Consider the following 24,121-nt stretch of genomic DNA (forward strand, 5'->3'; position numbering starts at 1 on the left):
ACAGTCACTGTGCGGACGATGTTATTGATGAAGCCCGTGACTGATGTGGTGTACACCTTAATGCCATTGGAGGAATCCCGGAACATATTCCAGTCTGTGCAAGCAAAACAGTCCTGTAGCTTAGCATCTGCTTCATCTGACCATTTTATTATAGACCGAGTCACTGGTGCTTCCTGCTTTAGTTTTTGCTTGTAAGCAGGAATCATTAGGATAGAATTATGGTCAGATTTACCAAATGGAGGGTGAGGGAGAGATTTGAGTGCATTTCTGTTTGTTGTATAAAAGTGGTGTAAAGTTTATAAAAAGTACTCTGTACATTTAATATTCTGGTAGAATTAGGGAAAATTAATTTAAGTTTCCCTGCAGTGAAGTCCCCGGCCACTAGGAGTGTCGCCTCTGTATGAGTGTTTTCCTGTTTGCTTATGACCACATACAGTTCATTGAGTGCGGTCTTGGTGCCAGCATTGGTTTGTGGTGGTAAATAGACCACTACGAAGAACATATTTGAAAACTCTCTTAGTAAAAAGTGTGGTCTATAGCTTATCATTAGGTACTCTACCTCAGGGTAGCAAAACCTCAAGACTTCCTTCGATATAGTGCACCAGCTGTTGTTTACAAATATACATAGTGTCATCCCTTGACTAACCAGAGGCAACTGATCTATTCTGCCGAAAAAGCGTAAAATCCGCCAGCTCTGTTATTCATGTCGTCGTTCAGCCCTGACTTGGTGAAATGCAAGATATTACCCTTTTTAATGTCCCGTTGGTAGGGTATACGTTCTTGTAGTTAGTCTTTTTATCATCCAATGATTGAAGAGGACCGATGGTAAAGTCAAATTACCCACTCGCCACCGAATCCTTACAAGGCACACAACCTTATATCGCCGTCTCTTTCTCCTGCAAATGATGGGAATGAGGGCCTTGTCGATTGTCTGGAGAGCGCCTTGTCAAGTGTCTGGAGTAATTCCCTCTCGTCCGACTCGTTTAAGAAAACATTGTCTTTCAATACGAGGTGAGTAATCGCTGTCCTGATTTATAGAAGCTCTTATCGGTCATAAGAGACGGTGGCAGAAACATTGTGTACAAAATAAGTTAAGTTAGGAGACCGTAAAACGGCAGCCATTTTCTCCGGTGCCATCCAATCAATTATGACTGGACTTGATAGTAGGGGGCAGCCAGATTACTATGACGTGGTCACTGCCAAAGCAGCAGCTGCTCTTCCTGGGGTCCAGCAAAATTAAGGCAGTTTATACAATTTCAAAACATTACCGTAACATTCACAGATTTCACAACACACTGTGTGCCCTCAGGCCCCTACTCCACCACTACCACATATCTACATGACTAAATCCATGTGTATGTATTGTGTGTGCGTGTGTGTGTGTGTCTGTGCAAGTGTTTGTGTTGCTTCACAGTCCCCGCTGTGCTAGTGATTAGCCAGCTAATCTTTATATTTCAAGTTCAGCCAACTTGGATCTAAACTAGAAGTATGTGGACACCCCTTCAAATTGGTGGATTTGTCAATTTTAGCAACACCCGTTGCTGACAGGTGTACAAAATCAAGCACACAGTCATCCAATCTCCATAGACAAACATTGGCAGTAGAATGGCCCGTACTGAAGAGCTCAGTGACTTTCAATGTGGCACCATCCGTTTGGAGCGTGTTGTTTGACAAACAAGTCCGTTTGTCAAATTTCTGCCCTGCCCGAGCTTCCCCACTCAACTGTAAGTGCTGTTATTAAGTGGAAACGTCTTGGAGCAACAACAGCTCAGCCACGAAGTGGTAATCCACACAAGTGTACAGAACGGGACCACCGAGTGCTGAATCACAGCGTGTGAAAAATCGCCTGTATACTGGTCTGGGGCTGTTTTTTGTGGTTCAGCCGTGGCCCCTTAGTTTCAGTGAAGGGAAATCTTAACGCTACAGCATACAATGACATTGTAGACGATTCTGTGTTTTCAAATTTGTGGCAACAAATTTGGTGAATGCCCTTTCCTGTTTCAGCATCACAATGCCCCCGTGCACAAAGCGAGGTCCATACAGAAATGGTTTGTTGAGATGGGTGTGGGAGAACTTGACTGGCCTGCACAGAGCCCTGACCTCAACCACATTTAACACACTTGGGATGAATTGAAATACAAAAACTGCGAGCCATGCCCAACATCAGTGTCTGATCTCACTAATGCTCTTGTTGCTGAATGGAAGCAAGTCCCCCCAGCAATGTTCCAACAACTAGTGGAAAGCCTTCCCAGAAGAGTAGAGCATTAGTGCAGCAGCAAATTGGGGACCAACTCCATATTGGTGCCCATTCTTTTGACCATTTAGTGTATTTGCCAGCGAACAAGGTTGAACAGTTGAATTGTTATGAACACACCCGTAGCAAGTTGAAACCGTTTGTCAGAGAGGAAGTTGTGATCTCTTAACTTTGTTTGGGGGGGGGGGGCTAAGAAGAAGAGGCTAAGCAAAGTTCTCGCTAAAATTGGTCCAAAATAAGGCCAATGCATTTCTTTGGGCTTATTTTGGACCGAAGCTTGTCGCATGCCTTCCGCCTTTGGGACAATGACTCCCATTGTTAGGACGGAGACGTACATCTCGTCATTATGCACAGATCTCTGGTGTAAATGGGAAGGTGCACAGAGGAGCGGAGACGACGAGACTAAAAACACAACATGAGAACAAGCGGGCAAGACATTTGGAATATCGTGCAAAAACATACATTCAAATGAATCGCCCAGCCCTGCTTATAGTACACATATACACACACACGCACACACACACACACACACACACACACACACACACACACACACACACACACACACACACACACACACACACACACACACTCCCCCCTCTACACACCCACACCCTCTTGACAGAACCTTTTTGTGCTAATCAGAGCTCCAGCTCTCTACTCACCCTGTGTGACTAATCCCCATAATCAGCCCTCCGTTCCTGATGAGTGCCCATGATTATGTGAAAGTAGTCCGTTTCTCAATGTAAGGGGATATGCAGCGCGTTAGAAGAACATCCCCGGAGAGCCTCTCTACTCCTCGTAATAACTGGTGGCAGCACTTTTTACCTCTCCCCGACAGTCATTTACCCAGGTGGACCTGTCATTCACTGCATTCAACCACCAGAAAGGCTACATTATCACAGCAATTAGCCTACTCTCGAAGTCTCAGGCTCTCCATATTGAAGTCCTGTCATAGTCATTTAGCATTGGGATAGTGCATCATTCAAATGGAACTAGATGGTAGCATATGTTTTCTGTAGGCCATTAAGTCTATAGGTACTTAGGAAGTTGATCATTTTGCTGGTAATAAGTAGGATTTCATAAGTGCACTGTGCTTGGTTGCTGTACTATTTTACCAATTCGTATGGATCGACCCATCAGAAATGGCTTGAATTTCTGTGTGTGCGTGCGTGTGCATGTGGTATACTCTCTGTGTATGCGTGTGTTTACGCATGTGTCTTTGTGTGTGTGTGTGTGCACTCGCTGTGTTTGCCTGTGTGTGTGTGTGTGTGTGTACACTCACTGTCTTTCCCTTCTCATGTGATGGTCTTGTCAACCAATGTAATTAAACCCATGGAGCATAGCCGTCCCCATGAACGGACTGTCACTCCTTATTACACATATGCACGCACGTACGCACAACCCCTAACCCATACCGACATCCACTCTTCAAAAAGGAAACACCCCCACACTATCAAACGTGGCCAAATTAGAAATCTAATTTCATGGGAAATGTAATATAAAAAACAACTAATGATTCAATCCATCTCAACTAATTTGCCTTTTTAATTGCTGAGTGTACAAGTCATCAAGGGCCCTGGCTCTGTTCACACTGTGGTACCCTATTTCCTATTGAGTGCACTACTTTTGATCAGGACCCATACAAATCAAATAAAATTTGTCACATACACATGGTTAGCAGATGTTAATGAGAGTGTTGCGAAATGCTTGTGCTTCTAGTTCTGACCATGCAGTAATATCTAACAAGTAATATAACCTAACAATTTCACAACTACCTTATACATACACACGTGTAAAGGAATGAATATGAATATGTACATAAAAATATATGAATGAGTGATGGCCGAACTGCGTAGGCAAGATGCAGTAGATGGTATAGAGTACAGTATATACATATGAGATGAGTAATGTAGGGTATGTAAACATTAAATAAAGTGGCATTGTTTAAAGTGGCCAGTGATACATTTATTACATCAATTGTTCCGTTATTAAGGTGGCGAGAGTTGAGTCAGTATGTTGGCAGCAGCCACTCAATGTTAGTGGTGGCTGTTTAACAGTCTGATGGCCTTGAGATTGAAAAACAGATTCTGTCTCTTGCTCCCAGCTTTGATGCACCTGTACTGACCTCACCTTCTGGATGATAGCAGGGTGAACAGGCAGTGGCTCGGGTGGTGGTTGTCCTTGATGATGATCTTGGCCTTCCTGTGACATCGGGTGGTGTAGGTGTCCTGGAGGGCAGGTAGTTTGCCCCCGGTGATGCATTGTGCAGATCTCACTACCCTCTGGAGAGCCTTACGGTTATGGGCGTAGCAGCTGCCGTACCAGGTGGTGATACAGCCCGACAGGATGCTCTCGTTTGTGCATCTGTAAAAGTTTGTGAGTGCTTTTGGTGACAAGCCGAATTTCTTCAGCCTCCACGCTGTCTGTGTGGTTGGACCATTTCAATTTGTCAGTGATGTGTATGCCGAGGAACTTAACTTACTACCCTCTCCACTACTGTCCCGTCAATGGAATTAGGGGGCTGCTCCCTCTGTTTCCTGAAGTCCACGACCATCTCCTTTGTTTTGTTGACATTGAGTGAGAGGTTGTTTTCCTGACACCACACTCCGAGGGCCCTCACCTCCTCCCTGTAGGCCGTCTCGTTGTTGTTGGTAATCAAGTCTACCACTGTCGTCTGCAAACTTGATGATTGAGTTGGAGGCGTGCATGGCCACGCAGTCGTGGGTGAACAGGGAGGACAGGAGAGGGCTCATAACGCACCCTTGTGGGGCCCCAGTGTTGAGGATCAGCAGGTTGGAGATGTTGTTACCTTCCCTCACCACCTGGGGGTGGCCCATCAGGAAGTCCAGTACCCAGTTGCACAGGGCGGGGTCGAGACCCAGAGTCTCGAGCTTAATGACGAGTTTGGAGGGTACTATGGTGTTGAATGCTGAGCTATAATCCAGGAACAGCATTCTTACATAGGTATTCCTCTTGTCCAGATGGGTTAGGGCAGTGTGATGGCGATTGCGTCGTCTGTGGACCTTCCATAAGGATCTGGTCATTAGTAGTGCACTTTATAGGGAATAGGGTGCCATTTGGGTCATGGACTTTGTAAATGGTCCGTGGATGTCTCGACCAATGTCATTCATGCATATGTCAATGGTAAAGCATTGGTGCCGGTCAAACGTGATCATATGTATGGGCTCATCTATGGTTGCGTCCTAAATGGCACCATATTGCTTATTTAGTGCACGCATTTTGACCATGGCCTATAGGCCTCTGGTTATTAGTAGTGTACTATGTCGGGAATGTGGAGCAATTTGAGATGCAGACTATGAGTAGATGTGAATGTTGGGTTATGTTTGGAATGGATCTGATAAAGAGAATGGGGAGGTTGAATGGATCTCATTTGGAATTGTGATAACTCAGGAAATGGAGAAGGATATAGGTCTATGTATTATTCCAAGGATAATCATTCGGATGCATCGCTCTCAGTCCTATGGAAAGCTTATTGAAAAACCCATTTATTGACATACGTTTTATAATATTCAAAATTCAGATTTGTTCATTTCTTTCAACAAAAGCTGAAGCTTTTCAGATTCCATGAAATGTATAGATTTGTGAGTCACAGAAAAAGTTGACTGAATGAAGACTGATTTCAGGAAATGGGCACCATGCAAGACGTGTTGATTAGCCAGTGACGTTGGCTACATTGGGCTTTGTGAGTGTCGTTCAATCCATTCAGTTTGCACAGATGGCAGTATTTGACTGGCATCTGATTAGGAATATTCTTCTACACATATAAAAAAATAAGTAGTGATGAATAGGGTTACACATTGTGGCGGAATATTCAGAGTTGAGAACATATGCAAATTAATATTAATACCATTTAAATGTGGATGTGTTTTTGCATTGGATGCATTTACCATATCATATGGAGACAGAAACATGAACCTTTTACCTTATCATAAGTAGATATAATTGCAAATGATTTAAATCCTTCCAATAAAAAAAACTATTTAGTTACTAATTGAACTTTAATTAAATGAGTTGACTCCTCACATGGGATGATTTCACTGAACAGCAAAAGAAAGGGAATATTGAATGATCCCCAATGATCCATCGCATCTCCCCAAAACTTTTTCAATATACATCTGTAAAATGATGGTTGTCTTCCGCTCAGGCTTCCACGTCTTCTCCCTGGACCTCCTCAATGTCCACCTTTTGACCATCAGACTTGGAGGCCTCATCTTCACCGTCACTTTCCAACTTTGTTGATGATGGCTCGTTGTCAGGCTCAAAAAGCATCACATTTACCCGCATGGCCACCAATTTTTCAACCCTTGTATTGGTCAGCCTGTTGCGTGCGTTGGTGTGTTCCCAAACAAGGACCAGTTGCGCTCTGAGGCGGCTGATGTTGGTGGGATTTGGAGGATAATGGAGGCAACAGAGGAAAGAGCCTCAGATCCACAAAGTCCCTTCCACCAGGTGGCTGATGAGATATGTTGGCACGACTGCCATATTGCATCTCCATCCCAAAGCCCTTGCTTGGAAGTGTACTTCACCAGACGGCAGTCCTTGGCTCTCTTGTAGAGTGTATCCATTGTTTTCAGTGCCATGCTGTCCTTGAGGAGCAGATTCAATGCATGAGCAGCACAGCCAATGGGTGTGATGTGAGGGTAGGACTCCTCCACTTTAGACCAAGCAGCCTTCATGTTCGCAGCATTGTCTGTCACCATTGCAAATACCTTCTGTGGTCCAAGGTCATTGATCCCCAACCAGTAAACAGAAGGCAACTGCCTTCAGCTCATCTGCAACGTAGAGAGCGGTGTGTCTGTTGCCCCTTCTGTTTGTGCTCTTGTAGAATACTGGTTGAGGGGTGGAGATTATGTTGTTAATTATTCCTTGCCCATGAACATTCAACCACCCATCAGAGATGATTGCAATATGTTCTGCTTTCTCTGTGATTTGCTTGACCTTCACTTGAACTCTGCGTCCAGCAAATGAGTAGATACAGCCCTCCAAACAGGCATGCTTTATGCTGAGCGAAGAACATTCAGCAATCTCTTCCAATACACATTGCCTGTGCGCATCAGATGTGAACAAGTTGCATGCACAATTCGTGCAAGACAGGCAGAGAAATGCTGATGAATATGTTCCTCCATGGAGTCAAAAAAACCTTCTGATTCCAGGAGGACCATGATCTGTTGCTATCGATAGGTGTCTGATTCATAATTTTCACCTCAAATAGAAGTAGAGGGACTTTTGTCAGAGGCTGCTTGTTGTGAGCGCTGAGGGAACTTTATGCACTTGGCCAGATGATTCTGCATCTTTGTTGCATTCTTCACATATGATTTGGCACAGTATTTGCAAATGTACACAGCTTTTCCTTAATTAGCTGCAGTGAAATGTCTCCACACATCAGATAGTGCTCATGGCATTTTCCTGTAAAGATTAGAAAAAAATGAGTTAAAAAAACTAACAACAACAATTCCATGTTCAGATAAATAGTTAAGCAGTTAGATTAAACAACTCCAAGCATTTCGCTACACTCGCATTAACATCTGCTAACCATGTGTGTGACCAATAAAATTGGATTTGATTTGGTTATCAAATGAAACATGTATTGAAACAAGTGAATTAATACTCCTCAGTTAGCAGACTCTAGCAAGCTAAAATCCCACATGGTAGCAAAAACTAACTAGCAGAAATTGTTAGAAATTCTTAAACACACTTTGCTGTAGGCTACTATTTACTAGTTAACAAAAAATATTGTATGTCATATAAAATATATTCACCCACCCTGTATTGTAATCAAAACTTACCACGAAGCATGTAGTCCTTGGCTTAGACATTGTAGTAGTGTGGGCTCAATAGCATCTCATTAGTGTGCAAGATCTTGAGAATCAGCTGGACATGTGATGGAAGAGTGCACTGTCCATGTGATGGAATAATGCACTGTGCATGCAGGTGGTTGCAATTCCATTGAATTGGGGATAGTTTAACTCCAAACCCGTATCCGGGAGCGTAATCATAGCCTCAAGCTCATTACCATAACGCAACGTTTCCTATTCATGAAAATCACAAATGAAATGAAATAAATATATTGAAACACAAGCTTAGCCTTTTGTTAACAACACTGTCATCTCAGATTTTCAAAATATGCTTTTCAACCAAAGCTACACAAGCATTTGTGTAAGAGTATTGATAGCCTAGCATAGCATTAAGCCTAGCATTCAGCAGGCAACATTTTCACAAAAAACAAGAAAAGCATTCAAATAAAATAATTTACCTTTGAAGAACTTAGGATGTTTTCAATGACGAGACTCTCAGTTAGATAGCAAATGTTCATTTTTTCCAAATAGATTATTTGTGTAAGAGAAATAGCTCCGTTTTGTTCATCACGTTTGGCTAAGAAAAAAAAACGAAAATGCAGTCAACACAACGCCAAACTTTTTTCCAAATTAGCTCCATAATATCGACATAAACATGGCAAACGTAGTTTAGAATCAATCCTCAAGGTGTCTTTCACAATTCTATTCGATAAAAAATCATTCGTGGCAGTCGGTTTCTCATCAGAGGCAAACGTAAAAATACTGCAGCTGGAGATTACGCAATAATTGCGACGGAGGACGCCAAGCGACCACCTGGTAGATGTAGTCTCTTATGGTCAATCTTCCAATGATATGCCTACAAATACGTCACAATGCTGCAGACACCTTGGGAAAAACGTGGAAAACGTAAGCTGACTCCTAGCTCCTCCACAGCCATATAAGGAGTGATTGGCATGAGGCGGTTTCAAAAAATGCGGCACTTCCTGATTGGAATTTTTTCTGTGTTTTTTCTGTAACATGAGTTCTGTGGCACTCACAGACTATCTTTGCAGTTTTGGAAACATCAGTGTTTTCTTTCCAAATCTGTCAATTATATGCATAGTCGAGCATCTTTTCGTGACAAAATACCTTGTTTAAAACAGGCATGTTTTTCATCCAAAAATTAAAATAGCGCCCCCTAGTTATAAAAGGTTAATAAAAAAATGCCACAAGACCAAGAATTGCCTTATGTGTATCCCACAAGAAAGGTTCACTGTTGTAAGCTAACTTTGTTTTTGATGAATTTAAGCAAAATTACCCAAATTCCAGGGTTTAACTTTCCATTAAAATGTTTGGAAATTTACCGGAGTATTTCCGACCCTTTGAAACCCTAGTGATGAATATGAGCTCAACTTAAACCAGTATCATAATCCAGACATGTCTGTAACCATTTATTGTAATTCAATTTTCATATATCAAAAATGGATTGTGATTTAATAGTGTTTATCAGAATTTCTAGGCTTATGAGAAGTCTAGGCCTTTAAAAAGATCTGATATTTTTTCCCCATATTGTTAGAGCCCACCACGTGACGTCTTTCCTCTCACAGATAACAAAAGCATTAATTTAGCCTACGGTCAGGTTCGGCCCCTACTGTGGAAACCTTTCGACGGCAGTTTGGACAAAATGTTTATTGTGAAGTGGCCATCAGGTTTCGTATGGTCGTGAAACTCCTGGAAAAGTCATGGAATTTTAAAATGGTGTCCTTGAAAAGGATCAAATCCTAAATGTTTTGGAAAAGTCATGGACATGTATTTCTATTAATGTCATTTATTTAGTCTCGGTTTAAAAAAATATTTTATCAATCAAATAAAAATCCACATCAGCTGGGATCGGAATGAAGCTTTACCGTGTCACATGACCTGATCACATGACCTGCATATGTGCGGCTGATTCTCTTGGAGAGAGAGACAATCGGACATTGCTGCATCAGGTAGGCATAGCCTATACAATAGGATAGAGTACAGACTTACTAGGATACCCTGGAGTTAACTGTTTAGCCATTATTAACATGTAGGCTATTAATGTTTTCTTCATGTCATGTCCCAAAAATCTTATCCCTTGGACACTTGTGAATAAGGCCATACAAAGTCAATTTACTATTTTGAACAATTCGTATGATTTAATTTTTACATTTTTATTTTTGACCAAACAAACTGTTCACTTAGTTGGTATTTGGTTCAATCGCATTGAAACAAATCATGTGAATCGAAATAAGAATTAGTCAATCGTGAACATTTTAATTTTAGGGAAATTTTTGGGATGTAGCCTTTCTTTTGGATTATGTGGCTTCAAAAAACGTTGTAGATTGTTTAGGGCATCCAACGTATGCGACATTGCAGACTGACTAACGTCTATTGAGTTGCAAAGTAAACACTTAAGGTAGCTAAGATATATTTGACTAAACTAGAAAATGTACATTTCATGACAAAAAATAATGTGGGTATGCTTCAGCTGAATAAAAAGATTTGTAGCCTTCCATAGTATTTGATTTTTGATATATTGAATGAATGAATTATTTCAAAAGCCATTAAATGTATTTGGTTGGAATGTTGCAGGGTTTTACATCAAGGGTGGTCCACCATCCTTCCAGGGGAGCTAATGCATGTGCAGGCTTTTATCCCTGTCCCCCTCTAACAAACCACATTTTAGAAATGAGCTGCTCAACCAGACCTTGATCAACTGGTTTCATCAGACCAGAGAATCTTGTTTCTCTGGTCCTTTTAGGTGCCTTTTAGCAAACTCCAAGCAGGCTGTCATGTGCCTTTTACTAAGGAGTGGCTTCCGTCTGGCCATTCTGCCATAAACGCCTGATTGGTGGAGTTCTGAAGAGGTAGTTTTCCTTCTGAAAGGTTAGCCATCTCCACAGAGGACCTCTTGAGCTCTGTCAGAGTGACCATCGGTTTCTTGGTCACCTTCCTGACCAAGGCCTTTCTTCCCTGATTGCTCAGTTTGGCTGGGCGGCCAGCTCTAGGAAGAGTCTTAGTGGTTCCTAACTTCTTCCATTTTAAGAATGATGGAGGCCACTGTGTTCTTGGCAACTTTCAATGCTGCAGACAATTTTTGGTACCCTTCCCCAGATCTATGCCCCGACACAATCCTGTCTCGGAGCTCTATGGACAATTTCCTTCGACCTCTGACATGCACTGTCAACTGTGGGACCTTAAATAGAGAGGTGTGTGCCTTTCCAAATCATGTTCAATCAATTGAATTTACCACAGTTGGACTCCAATCCAGGATGATCAATGCACCTGATCTCAATTTCGAGTCTCATAGCAAAGGGTCTGAATACTTATGTAAATAAGGTATTTATGTTATTTATTTTTAATGAATTTGCAAATGTAGTTTTTGCTTTGTCATTATGCAGTATTGTGTGCAGAATGAGAATAAACATTTATTTAATCCATTTTAGAGTAAGGCTGTAACGGAACAACATTTGGAAAAAGTCAAGGGGTCTGAATACTTTCCGAATACATTGTAATGTACCCTGCTGCGTGTTCCCGCCCCATCCAGCCTCCCAGCTAATCGCTCCAATTAACTTGAAGTCAAACATCATCACTATGTGAGACCAGTGAGTGTGAAGGGGTGTGCGTGCTCTGTGCAGCATTTGGACCCGAGCCAGGGGTTGTGGGGTTAACAAAAGGAGGGAGCAAAACGCACGGGGGGGGGGGTGATGCTTTACCGTGTTCCAGCCGCAATTAAACGTCTGAAACTGCACCTGCGTCCTCTCTGACAGGTCATTGACACCGTCATCATTATTTTTTAATCATCCGTCACAATCAATTTACACCAGGCGCCACCCGCCCGTACAAATGAATTGATTGTCTTAATGAATGGACATCTCTTGATTAGACGGTAATGCATCTGAATGGCCCGCCTGAGTTGTTATTGTGACTTTCCATAAGCCTGACATGTAAGTGACAGCTAATACCATAGACCTCACAAAATGTAGGAAATTCATTTACATGAAACCCTTGCCAAGGCTTGCCACTATTCTTTAACAGCTGAAAAAATAACCATATCTCACCATTTCTAACAGTGATTTTTCTATATGCTCTTCTGTCCTTAAACCCCCCCCCTCCCCCCAACATTATCTTTTTTTTATTTTTTTTTACATGTTCTATTTTCATGTTTTGAAGTCTAAACATGACCAACCACCATCCAGGGTACACCATGACACTCTATTCCATAGAGTGCACTACCTTTGCACAGAAATTAATTAGCAGATAGGGTTTCAGATTTAACCACAGTCTTTGCCATTCATAATTCCGTTCGACATTCATACTTCCCTCTTGGAGATTCTAGAAGTCTCTAAAAGATTTGAAATCCCTAGCCATAGCTGGGAGGGTTAGCTCACCATGGCAACAGTAAGTATGGTGAAGCCAGTCGGCTGAATGTACTGCACGTGACTTTATTATGATATGAATGGACAGAGTGCTTTCTGAGCCTTGGGTCAACACTGTAAGGAATGATGATATTAGCAGGGTTGACGACCAGAGGCTACAGGGAGTATAGTGACTCAACTGTAAGCCTTGATCACATCTGCTATTTGTGACACTTATGAGTGGTGGCAGAAACAGACGGGCCAAAGGGCAGTTTAGGCAAATGCCAGATGGGCTGGTCTAAAAAAGTGTAGGCTAAAAATGGGGTCTTGAGGAAAATAATGAATCGGTACGGGAAATGCATGTTAGAAATGCCCAGGCCGATTTCTATTCCCTGTCCGTCCTTGAGTCGTGGCATGGAACAATACCTGTGGCATGGAAAAATTTTCTGTGGAGCATCAGTCTGATTAAAAAAAATATTTTACTCAACTATATTTGTGTCCCAGGTGTTTCCAACACCCACTAGTATTATTCTGCTGTGAGCTTGAGAGAGCACACTACTGCAGAGGTTGAGATCACCAAGACACTGTAATTGTTCTTATTGCTTACTTGCAAGGTGAAGTTCGAACAAACATTATATGAAGCTGAGCCTGCTTCTCTTTTACTCTCTCCTCCTCTCTCCCTATCGTTCCCTTTTCTGCTCGCTCTCCTCGTCTCTCCCCATCTTTCCATTTTCTGCTCTCTCTCTCCTCCTCTCTCCCCATCTTTCCCTTTTCTGCTCTCTCTCTCCTCCCTCCTATTTCTCTCCTCCTCTCTCTCCTCCCTCCTATTTCTCTCCTCCTTTCTCCCATCTTTCCCTTTTCTGCTCTCTCTCTCCTCCCTCCTATTTCTCTCTCCCTCTCGCCGTCTTTAAAAAAATTATCTTTCCCCCTCCGCTTTCCCTCGTCGCCTTATCTCTTTCCTTTTCTGTCTCTCTTATCCTCTCCTCCTCCCCCTCTCCTCCCTCTGTTCCTCTCATCCAGTCGCCACACATCAGTAACATAGTTGGCTAGTCCAAGGCTTTGTTAAATGAGGAGTATAGGAGGAGGTGTCTGTTATTAAGTGCCTATTAAGAGGTGGTTTAGTGTCTATTAAAAAAAACTAAGTGTGTGCCGGTGGTAATTAATTAAGGAAAGGAAACGTCCTTAATTAAAGAAGAACAATTTAGGAGATGATTAACAGAAGTGGACTTGATTGACAGCAAACAATGAAGTGATGGGGGAAATATAAAAACAGAGGTGGCGTTATGAAGAGGGAACAAGTGAGTGTGTGACTGGAAGACTGGGCAGCAGATCTCCACAGGTGTCATGGTTGCTCCAGCCTGCCAGCTTCCAAGTTAATCACTCCTTCCATTTCTCTCCCTGACCCTCGGGGGTGAATGTGGAAGATGAGGAGGGGAAGGGTGGTTGCGGGGAGCAGCTGGCCTTGTGTTCGCCACAGGGTAAAAAGAACCCGGTTTTATTAGCTTCTCACAAGGACTTTTGGGAGGAGGTGGATGGTGGAAAAGAGTAGGGGAGACAAGTCAGTGTGACTGTTAGTAATGTGTTTGCGTTGTTGGGGTGATAACTTCATAAAAATTAAAAACAATTGTCTGTGACTTTGTGTTGTCACAAATATATGAAGCCTCAGCCCCCCCCCCCACCCCTTTCCTCCCTCCCATCATAAATTGACAAAGACACACACACATACACACTACCCTCCTGTTCCCCTGGGCACCACGTGATTTATGAAGAGTTTACCCTCTGAGTGTGCGTAACTAATAATAAGGCCTGTCACAACGCACAGCTAGCAAATAGTACCTCAGCTGATTGTGGGTGTTTTTGTGAATTACAATCATTAGTCAGAAATGGAATGTGTGGGTGGAGTGGGCTCACACCAGAGAGAGCACTCCGTCATCACAGTGGTTGATGGAAGAGATCAGGCATGGGAGAGGGAGACAGCTTTTACTCCTGGAGAGAATGAGACATCCAGCTTTCTGGACAGAGTAACACTTCAAATCAACGTTTATATGTCGCGTACACAGATTAGCAGATGTTAAAGCAGGTGCAGCGAAATGCTTGTGTGTCTAGCTCCAGCAATGCAGTACAATGTCTAACAGTACAATACTAATAAACAAATAATCCCCCCAAAAAAGCAAGAAAAAAAGAAGGAACAAAGAATGATCAGCGTGCGATGTCGGAGTCCGGAATATACATTTTTATTTTTTATTTTAAATGTTTTATTTCACCTTTATTTAACCAGGTAGGCAAGTTGAGAACAAGTTCTCATTTACAATTGCGACCTGGCCAAGATCAAGCAAAGCAGTTCGACACATACAACGACACAGAGTTACACATGGAGTAAAACAAACATACAGTTAATAATACAGTAGAAACAAGTCTATATACGATGTGAGCAAATGAGGTGAGATAAGGGAGGTAAAGGCAAAAACAAAAGGCCATGGTGGCAAAGTAAATACAATATAGCAATTAAACACTGGAATGGTAGATTTGCAGTGGAAGAAAGTGCAAAGTAGAAATAAAAATAATGGGGTGCAAAGGAGCAAAATAAATAAAATAAAATAAATACAGTAGGGAAAGAGGTAGTTGTTTGGGCTAAATTATCGATGGGCTATGTACAGGTGCAGTAATCTGTGTGCTGCTCTGACAGCTGGTGCTTAAAGCTAGTGAGGGAGATAAGTGTTTCCAGTTTCAGAGATTTTTGTAGTTTGTTCCAGTCATTGGCAGCAGACAACTGGAAGGAGAGGCGGCCAAAGAAAGAATTGGTTTTGGGGGTGACAAGAGAGATATGCCTACTCGAGCGGGTGCTACAGGTGGGTGCTGCTATGGTGACCAGCGAGCTGAGATAAGGGGGAACTTTACCTAGCAGGGTCTTGTAGATGACATGGAGCCAGTGGGATTGGTGACAAGTATGAAGCGAGGGCCAGCCAACGAGAGCATACAGGTCGCAGTGGTGGGTAGTATATGGGGCTTGGTGACAAAAAGAATGGCACTGTGATAGACTGCATCCAATTTATTGAGTAGGGTATTGGAGGCTATTTTGTAAATGACATCGCTGAAGTCGAGGATCGGTATGATGGTCAGTTTTACGAGGGTATGTTTGGCAGCATGAGTGAAGGATGCTTTTTTTGCGAAATAGGAAGCCGATTTAAGTTTGGATTGGAGATGTTTAATGTGAGTCTGGAAGGAGAGTTTACAGTCTAACCAGACACTTAGGGGGGTGTGTGTGTGTGTGTGTGTGTGTGTGTGTATAGACAGTATGGACTATATATTGTAAATATGGAAAAGCTCTGTACAGCAGTAGTTGTGTAAGATGAGCTACTGTATGTTGAATACAGTATGTACACTGGGTGTACAAAAACTTGAAGGACACCTTCCTAATATGATTTATTTTGTCCTCAGAACAGCCTCCATTCATTGGGGCATGGACTCAACAAAGTGTCGAAAGCGTTCCACAGGGATGCTGGCCCATGTTGACTCCAATACTTCCCACAGTTGTCACGTTGGCTGGATGATCTTTGGGTGGTGGACTATTCTTGATACACATGGGAAACTGTTGAGCATTGCAGTTCTTGACACAAACTGGTGCGCCTGGCACCTACTACCATGCGCCGTTCAAAGGCACTTAGACAAAAAATATATCTCAAGGCTTGAAAATCCTTCTTTAACATGTCCTCTTCATCTACACTGATTTGAATTGGATTTAACAAGTGACATCAATAAGAGTTCATAGCTGTTTTTCAGTGTCTCGGTCCCAGCTTTGATGCACCTGTACGGTCTCTGCCTTCTAGATGGTAACAGAGTGAATAGGCCAGGGCATAACATTTTCTATTTGGTCCTCCAGCCACAGTGGTAGGTAGATTTAAAAATCTACCAGCTACTCAGATTTTGTACTAGCAAAAATATTTTTCCCCACTAAAATTACAACATCAAAACCAGAAAAGATGAACCTGCTTTATGTTTCAAATACAAATGTATAACTAGTAAGAAGTAATGTGTTATATTGTTTAATTACATTTTTTGTGGCCTGCATCTTTTAACCTAAATCTCACAGATGAGACATACATGGCAGGTTGTTACAGTGGTAGCGGGACTCCAGACGTGTTTGTGCCTGCTGTGAGATTGAGGATGAATAGTAGAAGCATTGTCTTCTCTTCCTTAGCAGTTGAAACTCAAACATGGAAAAACAACCGAGCATGTGAATAAAACAATGTAGCTTGCCAAGAAACACAAGGACAAAGTCTCACTTCAGTAGACTTTCGTTTCAAGTAAATTAGACAGACTTTTATGCTTGTGAGCTCCGCTGCTTAAAATGAATCTTTCACTCAGCTCTTTGCGTATGCACAACCCTCAACCAGGCAGTGTTGCTGCACAAGGTGAAATAGCCTATATATGATTCTTAGTTCTTTGACTTTGTACGATTTCATTTACCAGCTATGAAACGAAAAGGCAGAAATACTTTGAAAACACCTTCTGCAGCAATTATTTTACTGTGATCATATTTGACACTTTTTGTATTCACAAATGCGATTGAAATGCTCCTGTTGAGCCCTGACCACCTGCCAACGTGGCTGTGGAATAGACATCTTACCCGCCAATGCCAAAATCTACCAGCGTTTTGGCAGGTGGCGGGTGTTCATTTTAGGCCCTGGAACTGGACCTGGCTCGGGTGGCTGAGGTCGTTGATGATCTTCTTGGCCTTCCTGTGACACCGGGTGTCGTAGATGTCCTGGAGGGCAGGCAGTGTGCCCCCAGTGATGTTGGGCTGACCGCACTATGTCCTCTGGAGAGCCCTGTGGTAGTGGGCGGTGCAATTGCCGTACAAAGCGGTGATACAGCCCAACGGAATGCTTTCTGGTGCATTCTGTAGAGGTTTGTGAGGGTCTTAGGGGCCATGACCAATTTTTTTCAGCCTCCCACCACGGTGTCAGTGTGGCGGGACCATGTCAGGGAATTTACGTCTCCGCCGAGGATCTTGTGGATGTTGTCTCCTGTAGTCCACGATCAGTTCTTTGGTTGACGTTCAGGGAGAGGTTATTACACCTCCGTATAGGCTGTCTTGTCACTGTTGTTAATCAGACCTCCCCAAGACCCATGTAGTAGGGGTGTGTGTGTGGTTATTCACGGTGTGCGAGAGTTGGGTTGGCTGATGCTCACAGTCATGTCTGCGTTAGTACAAAACGCACACACATACACTCCTATGTATGCATGCATTTGTGTGAGACTGGGGTATGCTGAAACCCAGACGTGTGTTTTCGAGGAGGGCTCCTGAGTAGCGCAGCCGTATAAGGCACTGCATCGCAGCGCTAGTAGGCGTCGCGGCAGACACGGTTTCTATCCTGGGCTGTATCACAACCGGGCTGTGATCGGGAGTCCAATAGGGCGGCACATCATGGGCCAAGCCTCATCCGGGTCAGGGGAGGGTTTGGCCGGGGAGCTTTACAAGTAGGCCATCATTGTAAATAAGACTTTATTAACCATGTTAAATAAACAAAACATCTGGATGTATGTTACAGACACACAGGGAAGTAGACATAGTATACTTAGTCCAGATGGTAATCGGTTCAATTCCCTACTTGCTTTAACAGCATTGTGTGTTAGACTGACCGTGTGTGTGTGTGTGTGTGTGTGTGTGTGTGTGTGTGTGTGTGTGTGTGTGTGTGTGTGTGTGTGTGTGTGTGTGTGTGTGTGTGTGTGTGTGTGCACAGATGCATAAAGTGTTGCATCATTGGAGTACATGTGGGTATGCATGTACTTTTAGCATTGCACCGCATGAAATGATAACCTGCCTATTGATGTCATGAGTCTTCTTCCATTCATCACATCCTCAGATACCAGAGTCGCCTAACACTGGAATACAAAATGCCAATCAGGCAACGCTCAAATGCATTCTTTCTCCCTCCCTTCCTTGATGACTTGATTAGTGTAGGGTTAGGAACGGTTCTATCATGTCCAGTAAGTAGCCTTTCACCAATCTAGCAATGTCAGATCAGTGATTGCTTCAAGGAAAGGAGCAGGGAGGGATGCAATTTTAAGGACCCAGCACTTTTCCCTTCGTTCTATTTTTTCACTATTTTGACACGTGATTCCACAGGCATTTCAGTATCTGAAAAGCGTCTTCCATCAGGTTTGACATCTGATTCAACCTATGACTAAGGCTGTGTACCAAATGGCACCCTATTCCGTATGGGTCCTGGTCCAAAGTAGTGTACTACCTAGGAAATATGGTACCCTTTTGGCAAGCAGACTGTGTGCTGACAGAGGTATAAAGTATTCTACTTCTGTCAGAGGTTTAGGGGAGACCCTATATTTAAGAAAAGGCCCTCCCACACTTTAAGCTGAACAGTTTCCTGGCAGTTTGTACTTATGGGGGGGGATGATTGGATAACTGTATTACCATCAGGATGCGGCCTCTGCGCTTCGCTTCCCGCATTATGCATGCTAGGAGTTTCAAAGGAGAGGAGGGGGGGGGGGAATAGGGAGAGAGAGGTCGACTCTTAAGATACATGACAGGCAGACGAAAGCACAGCGGCCCCATAGAGATGTGGCACACACCAATGGAGAGGATGAGGAGTAGAGAAGGAATGGTTGGAGAGAGATTAACGATGTATGTGGGGAGGGGCAGGTGTAGGGTCTTGTGGTGCAGTGGTTGTGACTGTGTGTGTGTGATATGTTTGAAAGACGCTGAGCTGTAGTTGCTGTTGCTTCGAGCTAGGTGGCACTGTTCATCTGTTCCCCTGTAGGGTGTGTGCGCAAGCATGTGTTCCAGCAGCTCCTATATGTGAACCTCGAGCCTGAAATGAACAATAGTGGAAACTCCTTCCAGCTAATGATTCACCAATCCAATGGTTTTAAACACATGATGGGAAGTGTGCCCGTCCACACTTTGGGTAAAGGGTGGAGAATCGGGATGGTGAGACCGTGTCCCCATCCAACCATCGGGCCAAATAGGACCCCACGGATTCAGAGACTTTTATATAATTGAGTTGAGATGGCATGGTGTGGTTGACACCGCGTGTCACCTGTCAGTAGGGTTGGGCGGTATACCATGTATACTGGGGTATTTGGAAATGCACACTGGATGGTGTTTACAGTTACTGTTGAAAGTATCTTGTTCAAGTTTTTTGAACACATTTGAATATTTGTAGCTACATTCTCAGTAGAAACCTACAGTCGACTTGTCCAATGCGTTAGGAGATGAAAAAACAGGCCGCGTTCTTCATTTTGCCCGTCACACAATTTTTCATGTTTGAAGCTTACCGTAGTTCCCCAGAACAGCAGCCAGTCGAGTGTTGGTTGTGAAGAGCACAATGGGAGAAGGCGGGAACTGCTGTGTCCACTGCGTTCTGTATCTATCGCCGAGTTTCTCTCTGCTGTGCATCGCACAGGAGGTGATGCACTTGTGTGCAATTCACGACTAAATGTCTATCTTCTAACTGTCTAAGATGTGCTACGCCCTCCAGGCGGGTTTTCGTTAGTTAACTAAGTGGCTGAATTAATAAGGAGATGGGGTGTTAGCTTTCTGCTGTGTTTGAGAAGTCAAAGAGGTCTGGATAAGATCTGTACAGCTGCCATTTTTCCCCCCTGTGCTTCCCACTACTGTTTTTTCCCCTCTCCTCTCTGCTCCGTGTACACATCAAATCAAGCTTTTATTTGTCACATGCGCCGAATACAACAAGTGTAGACCTTACCATGGAATGCTTGCTTACTTAGCCCTTAAATAACAGTGCAGTTCAGGAAGTTAAAGTATTTACCAAATAAATCATAAAAAAGTAACACAATAAAATAAGAATAACGAGGCAATATACAGGGGGTACCAGTGCCGAGTCAGTGTGTGGGGGTACAGGTCAGTCGAGGTAATTATGTACATGTAGGTAGGGGTGAAGTGACTATGCATGGATAATTAACAGCGAGTAGCAGCAGTGTACAAAACAAATGGAGTGGGGTGGTCAATGTAAATAGTCTGGGTGGCCATTTGATTAATTGTTCAGCAGTCGTATGGCTTGGGGGTAGAAGCTGTTAAGGAGCCTTTTGGTCCTAGACTTGGCGCTCCGATACCTCTTGCCGTGCGGTAGCGGAGAGACCAGTCTATGACTTGGGTGGCTGGAGTCTCTGACCATTTTATGGGCTTTCCTCTGACAGCGCCTATTAAATAGGTCCTGGATGGCAGGAAGCTTGGCCCCAGTGATGTACTGGGCCGTACGCACTACCCTCTGTAGTGCCTTACGGTCAGATGGGTGAGCAGTTGCCATACCAACCGCAATGCAACCGGTCAGGATGCTCTCGATGGTGCAGCTGTAGAACCTTTTGAGGATCTGGGGACCCATGCCACACCTTTTCAGTCTCTTGAGGGGGAATAGGTTTTGTTGTTGCCCTCTTCATGACTATCTTGGTGTGTTTGGACCATGATAGTCCATTGGTGATGTGGACACCAAGGAACTTGAAACTCTCGACCCGCTCCACTACAGCCCCGTCGATGTTAATGTTCTTCCATCAGACAAGCATGCATCACAATTTTGTAATCTTTCACTTTCGCTTGTAAATGTCCACGCTCTAGCTATAGCTATACTTGTATAACTTCATGAGCTGGAATTTCCCGTCATTGCATTTAGTGCACTCGTTAGCATTTTAGTTAAAAGCTTCCATAAAAATTTGACTCATTAGCTGAGCCGAATGTTAGATAAACAGTAAACTTACACACACACACAGAAGACTCCAGCGTTTTCCTAACAGAGTATAAAGAGGTTGGGACTATGTTGAAGTCCACTACCTACTGTTCCTACAAAAACATGGCTATTGGCTAGACAACCCGTATAGCCCTCTACTACCAATTTACATGCTACTCTAGGCTATCCTCTGCGCTAGTGCCCAGATGCAAGACTAATTGAGGAGAGCTGTGTGTGTGACACTGACGACGTTGGTATCAAGGAGTAGAGATGGCTCTCGCTCTCTACAGGTGCTTGTTTTTCAGCTCTTCGTGACACTGTGGGGTTTCTCTGACTCTCTCACCTCATCACATCCACATTGGTCAACTCTCTCATCCTCTCTGAGGGACAAGGCCATCTGATTTAGAAAGCGGTAGAGAAGGAAAAGAACAGGAGAACTGAAGGGACCGAGGCATCCATCAATCACATAGTGGATATGCTTTTTTTTCTGCAGGCCCCTCCCTCCCTCCCTCCAGCTGATGCTCTGATTCGGCCAATTTCCTCTGTTTTGGGGCGTGGACGTGTCAGGGTATTGAATCATTGCAGAAAGGGAGAGTGAGAAGCGTGACATTCACACGGTGATGATTGATTTCTACCCACCGTGTTATTGCTTATTGTTTTTTCTCCCCCCCCCACCCACCCACCCAGTTATGGGTGCATATGATTTTGAAAAATTCCCCCTCTCTCTCTCTCTCTGTGATTCTCTTCCTCTTTCTCACTCCTTTCCTCTCACTCACTTCCTCTCGCTCTCTCACACACACACACACACACCTCCCTCCGATTCATCTCTGGCTCTCTCTTTCTTCATGCATTAATGTCCCAGTGTTCTTCCTCTCGGTCTTGTTTTCTTCCCCCTGTTCTGATTGTCATTCTCTCTTCCATTAAGTGGTCATTTCCTGTGCGAGCACTGTTTAATGAGAGCGTCACGCCACAGTGCTAATTTGTCAAATGACAAATTCACGGCAGCGTATCGGAAGAGCGCTACGCTCTAGTCTCTGTCTGTCTCTCGATCTCTCTCATTTTCTCTCTCTTCACCCTCTGTTCTCCATCCCTGTCTCCATCCAGCTCGTGGAGGCAACTATGTCATTGTGTTTGACAGGTTCTGATTCTCCTGTCAGATTTAATTTGACTATTTATTCCGATGCGTACACACCTCAAATCTTACGTGTGTGTGTGTGTGTGTGTGAGCACAGTTTACCAGTAGCGACTAACACACGGGAACACAGACAAACAGACACACACTGTGCATATGTATGTTTCTGATTTTGTATGTCTAACTGGGTTTACTGAACTGGCCTCATGGAATGCATTTTGCTGCCACGATAAGACAAATTAGTCCTAACTTCAATGTAGTATTATTATTTTGGAATGCACAGATCACATTCGTATGCTGCTCTTGTTGGTATGCACTCACGCACCGGCTTGGGTTGACAGAGAGCGATAGAGCTGTTTTGATCCCTATAAATCACATTATGTGGGAGGGGAGTAACGGAAGAGTTTGGCTGGCATTCACACAAACACACACACTTTCTCTCTCTCGCTCCGCTCGCTCGCCATCCCTCACGCTGTTGATTGATGGTATTTGCGGAGCGCCACGCACTCCTCCTGGCCTCGAATGCACAGCCTTCTCCCTACTGTTTGGTAGATAAGTCTGTTTGTGCGTTTGCGTACGCGGAAGCGGGAGACGGTGTGTGTCTGTCAGGCTTATGCTAATGTTAACTGCATTTCCCACCTGTTTTTCTTCCCACAGAGATGAATCGCAGCTGTATGTGCAAAGAGCATGAACATGAGCATTGACTGGTGTGACACCACTACATCCGTAGAAGGGTCTAACTAGACCAGGTTGCCCCCGCGCCTCTCTCTTTCTCTCTCCTCTCTCTTTCTCTCTCGGTCCGAACGCTTTCACACATTCTGACACCCACCCACTCAGGTTTGACTTGCCATCCATTTGGAAATGGGCCATTTGACTTTGTGCGTCCGGTTGGTGTACAGTATGACTCTATTACAGCATGATAATATTGTATTTAAATGAAGAAAATGCATGTTTTATTGCCACACACAAAGGCTAGGTGCAGTGAAATGTGTTGTTTTACAGGGTCAGCCATAGTAATAGCCCTGGAGCTCAGTTATTCGAACCAGCGACCTTTCAGTTACTGGCCCAGCACTCGAACCGCTAAGCAACCATACCGTCCTATTGTTTCTCCTCCTGTATGATTCCAGTCCCGTTGTGCGTCTGTGATTGTATTTCAGCTGGTGGCAGTGTTCGACGCACAGGAGCTCCAGAGGGGGGCGACAGTGAGCCCAGCGGGTAGCGGCGGAGGCTCCACGGGCCACTCCAGCCCCAGCCCGTACTCCGATCCTGACCCCTACGAACGCCAGCCCCCCTACTTTCAGCCACCAAGAGGAGGAGAGATAGAGGTCAACGCCTACACCCTCAAGGCCAGTACGTACCAGAGTACAGCACCACAAACTGATTTTAAAGTTCAGGGCTATATGGCATCAACAGAAAAATAACACCCATGATTTGGTGTTATATGTTGGTTTCGGACAGTGTTTGAATTGGGCCAGTGCACAACTCAAATGTTCAACTGCTTGAGTACCGGCACCTCTTATGGAATATTGTCTTTTAAAAATACCTAAATAAAAAGACTAACTGCAATCAAAATGTGTACTGGCACATAGAGTATTTCAGTCCACTTAAACTATTGGTATAGGATATGAACACTGTTGGGTGGTAACACAGTAATTAATTTAAAAAAAATGTAAATACTGTTGCGCGCCCCCCCCCCCCACACACACACACACATTCTGAAAGGACGTTTTTGTCCCCTTCCCCCAGTTTTATCATTGGAATGCGATACAAAACAAGGCAACGATGTGCTTTAGGACCATGCGGATGCATCCGTGCGGTCTGGTAGTCTGTTTGGAGTGTTTATCTGACTGGAT

The 24,121-nt window shown here is 43.8% G+C and overlaps 1 protein-coding gene across 2 annotated transcripts in view; it reads left to right on the top strand.

Moving 5' to 3' along the window:
* The window catches only part of pard3ba (par-3 family cell polarity regulator beta a), a 174,945-nt gene that overhangs the window by 24,545 nt on the left and 126,279 nt on the right, over positions 1-24,121 (top strand). For both annotated transcript variants that reach the window (XM_064969419.1, XM_064969420.1), the window contains exon 3: positions 23,426-23,618. In XM_064969419.1, coding sequence (XP_064825491.1) covers positions 23,426-23,618 — 193 coding nt within the window. The remainder of the gene's footprint in view (positions 1-23,425; positions 23,619-24,121) is intronic.

Source organism: Oncorhynchus masou, chromosome 6 (genome assembly GCF_036934945.1).
Source record: "Oncorhynchus masou masou isolate Uvic2021 chromosome 6, UVic_Omas_1.1, whole genome shotgun sequence".
NCBI lineage: Eukaryota > Metazoa > Chordata > Actinopteri > Salmoniformes > Salmonidae > Oncorhynchus > Oncorhynchus masou.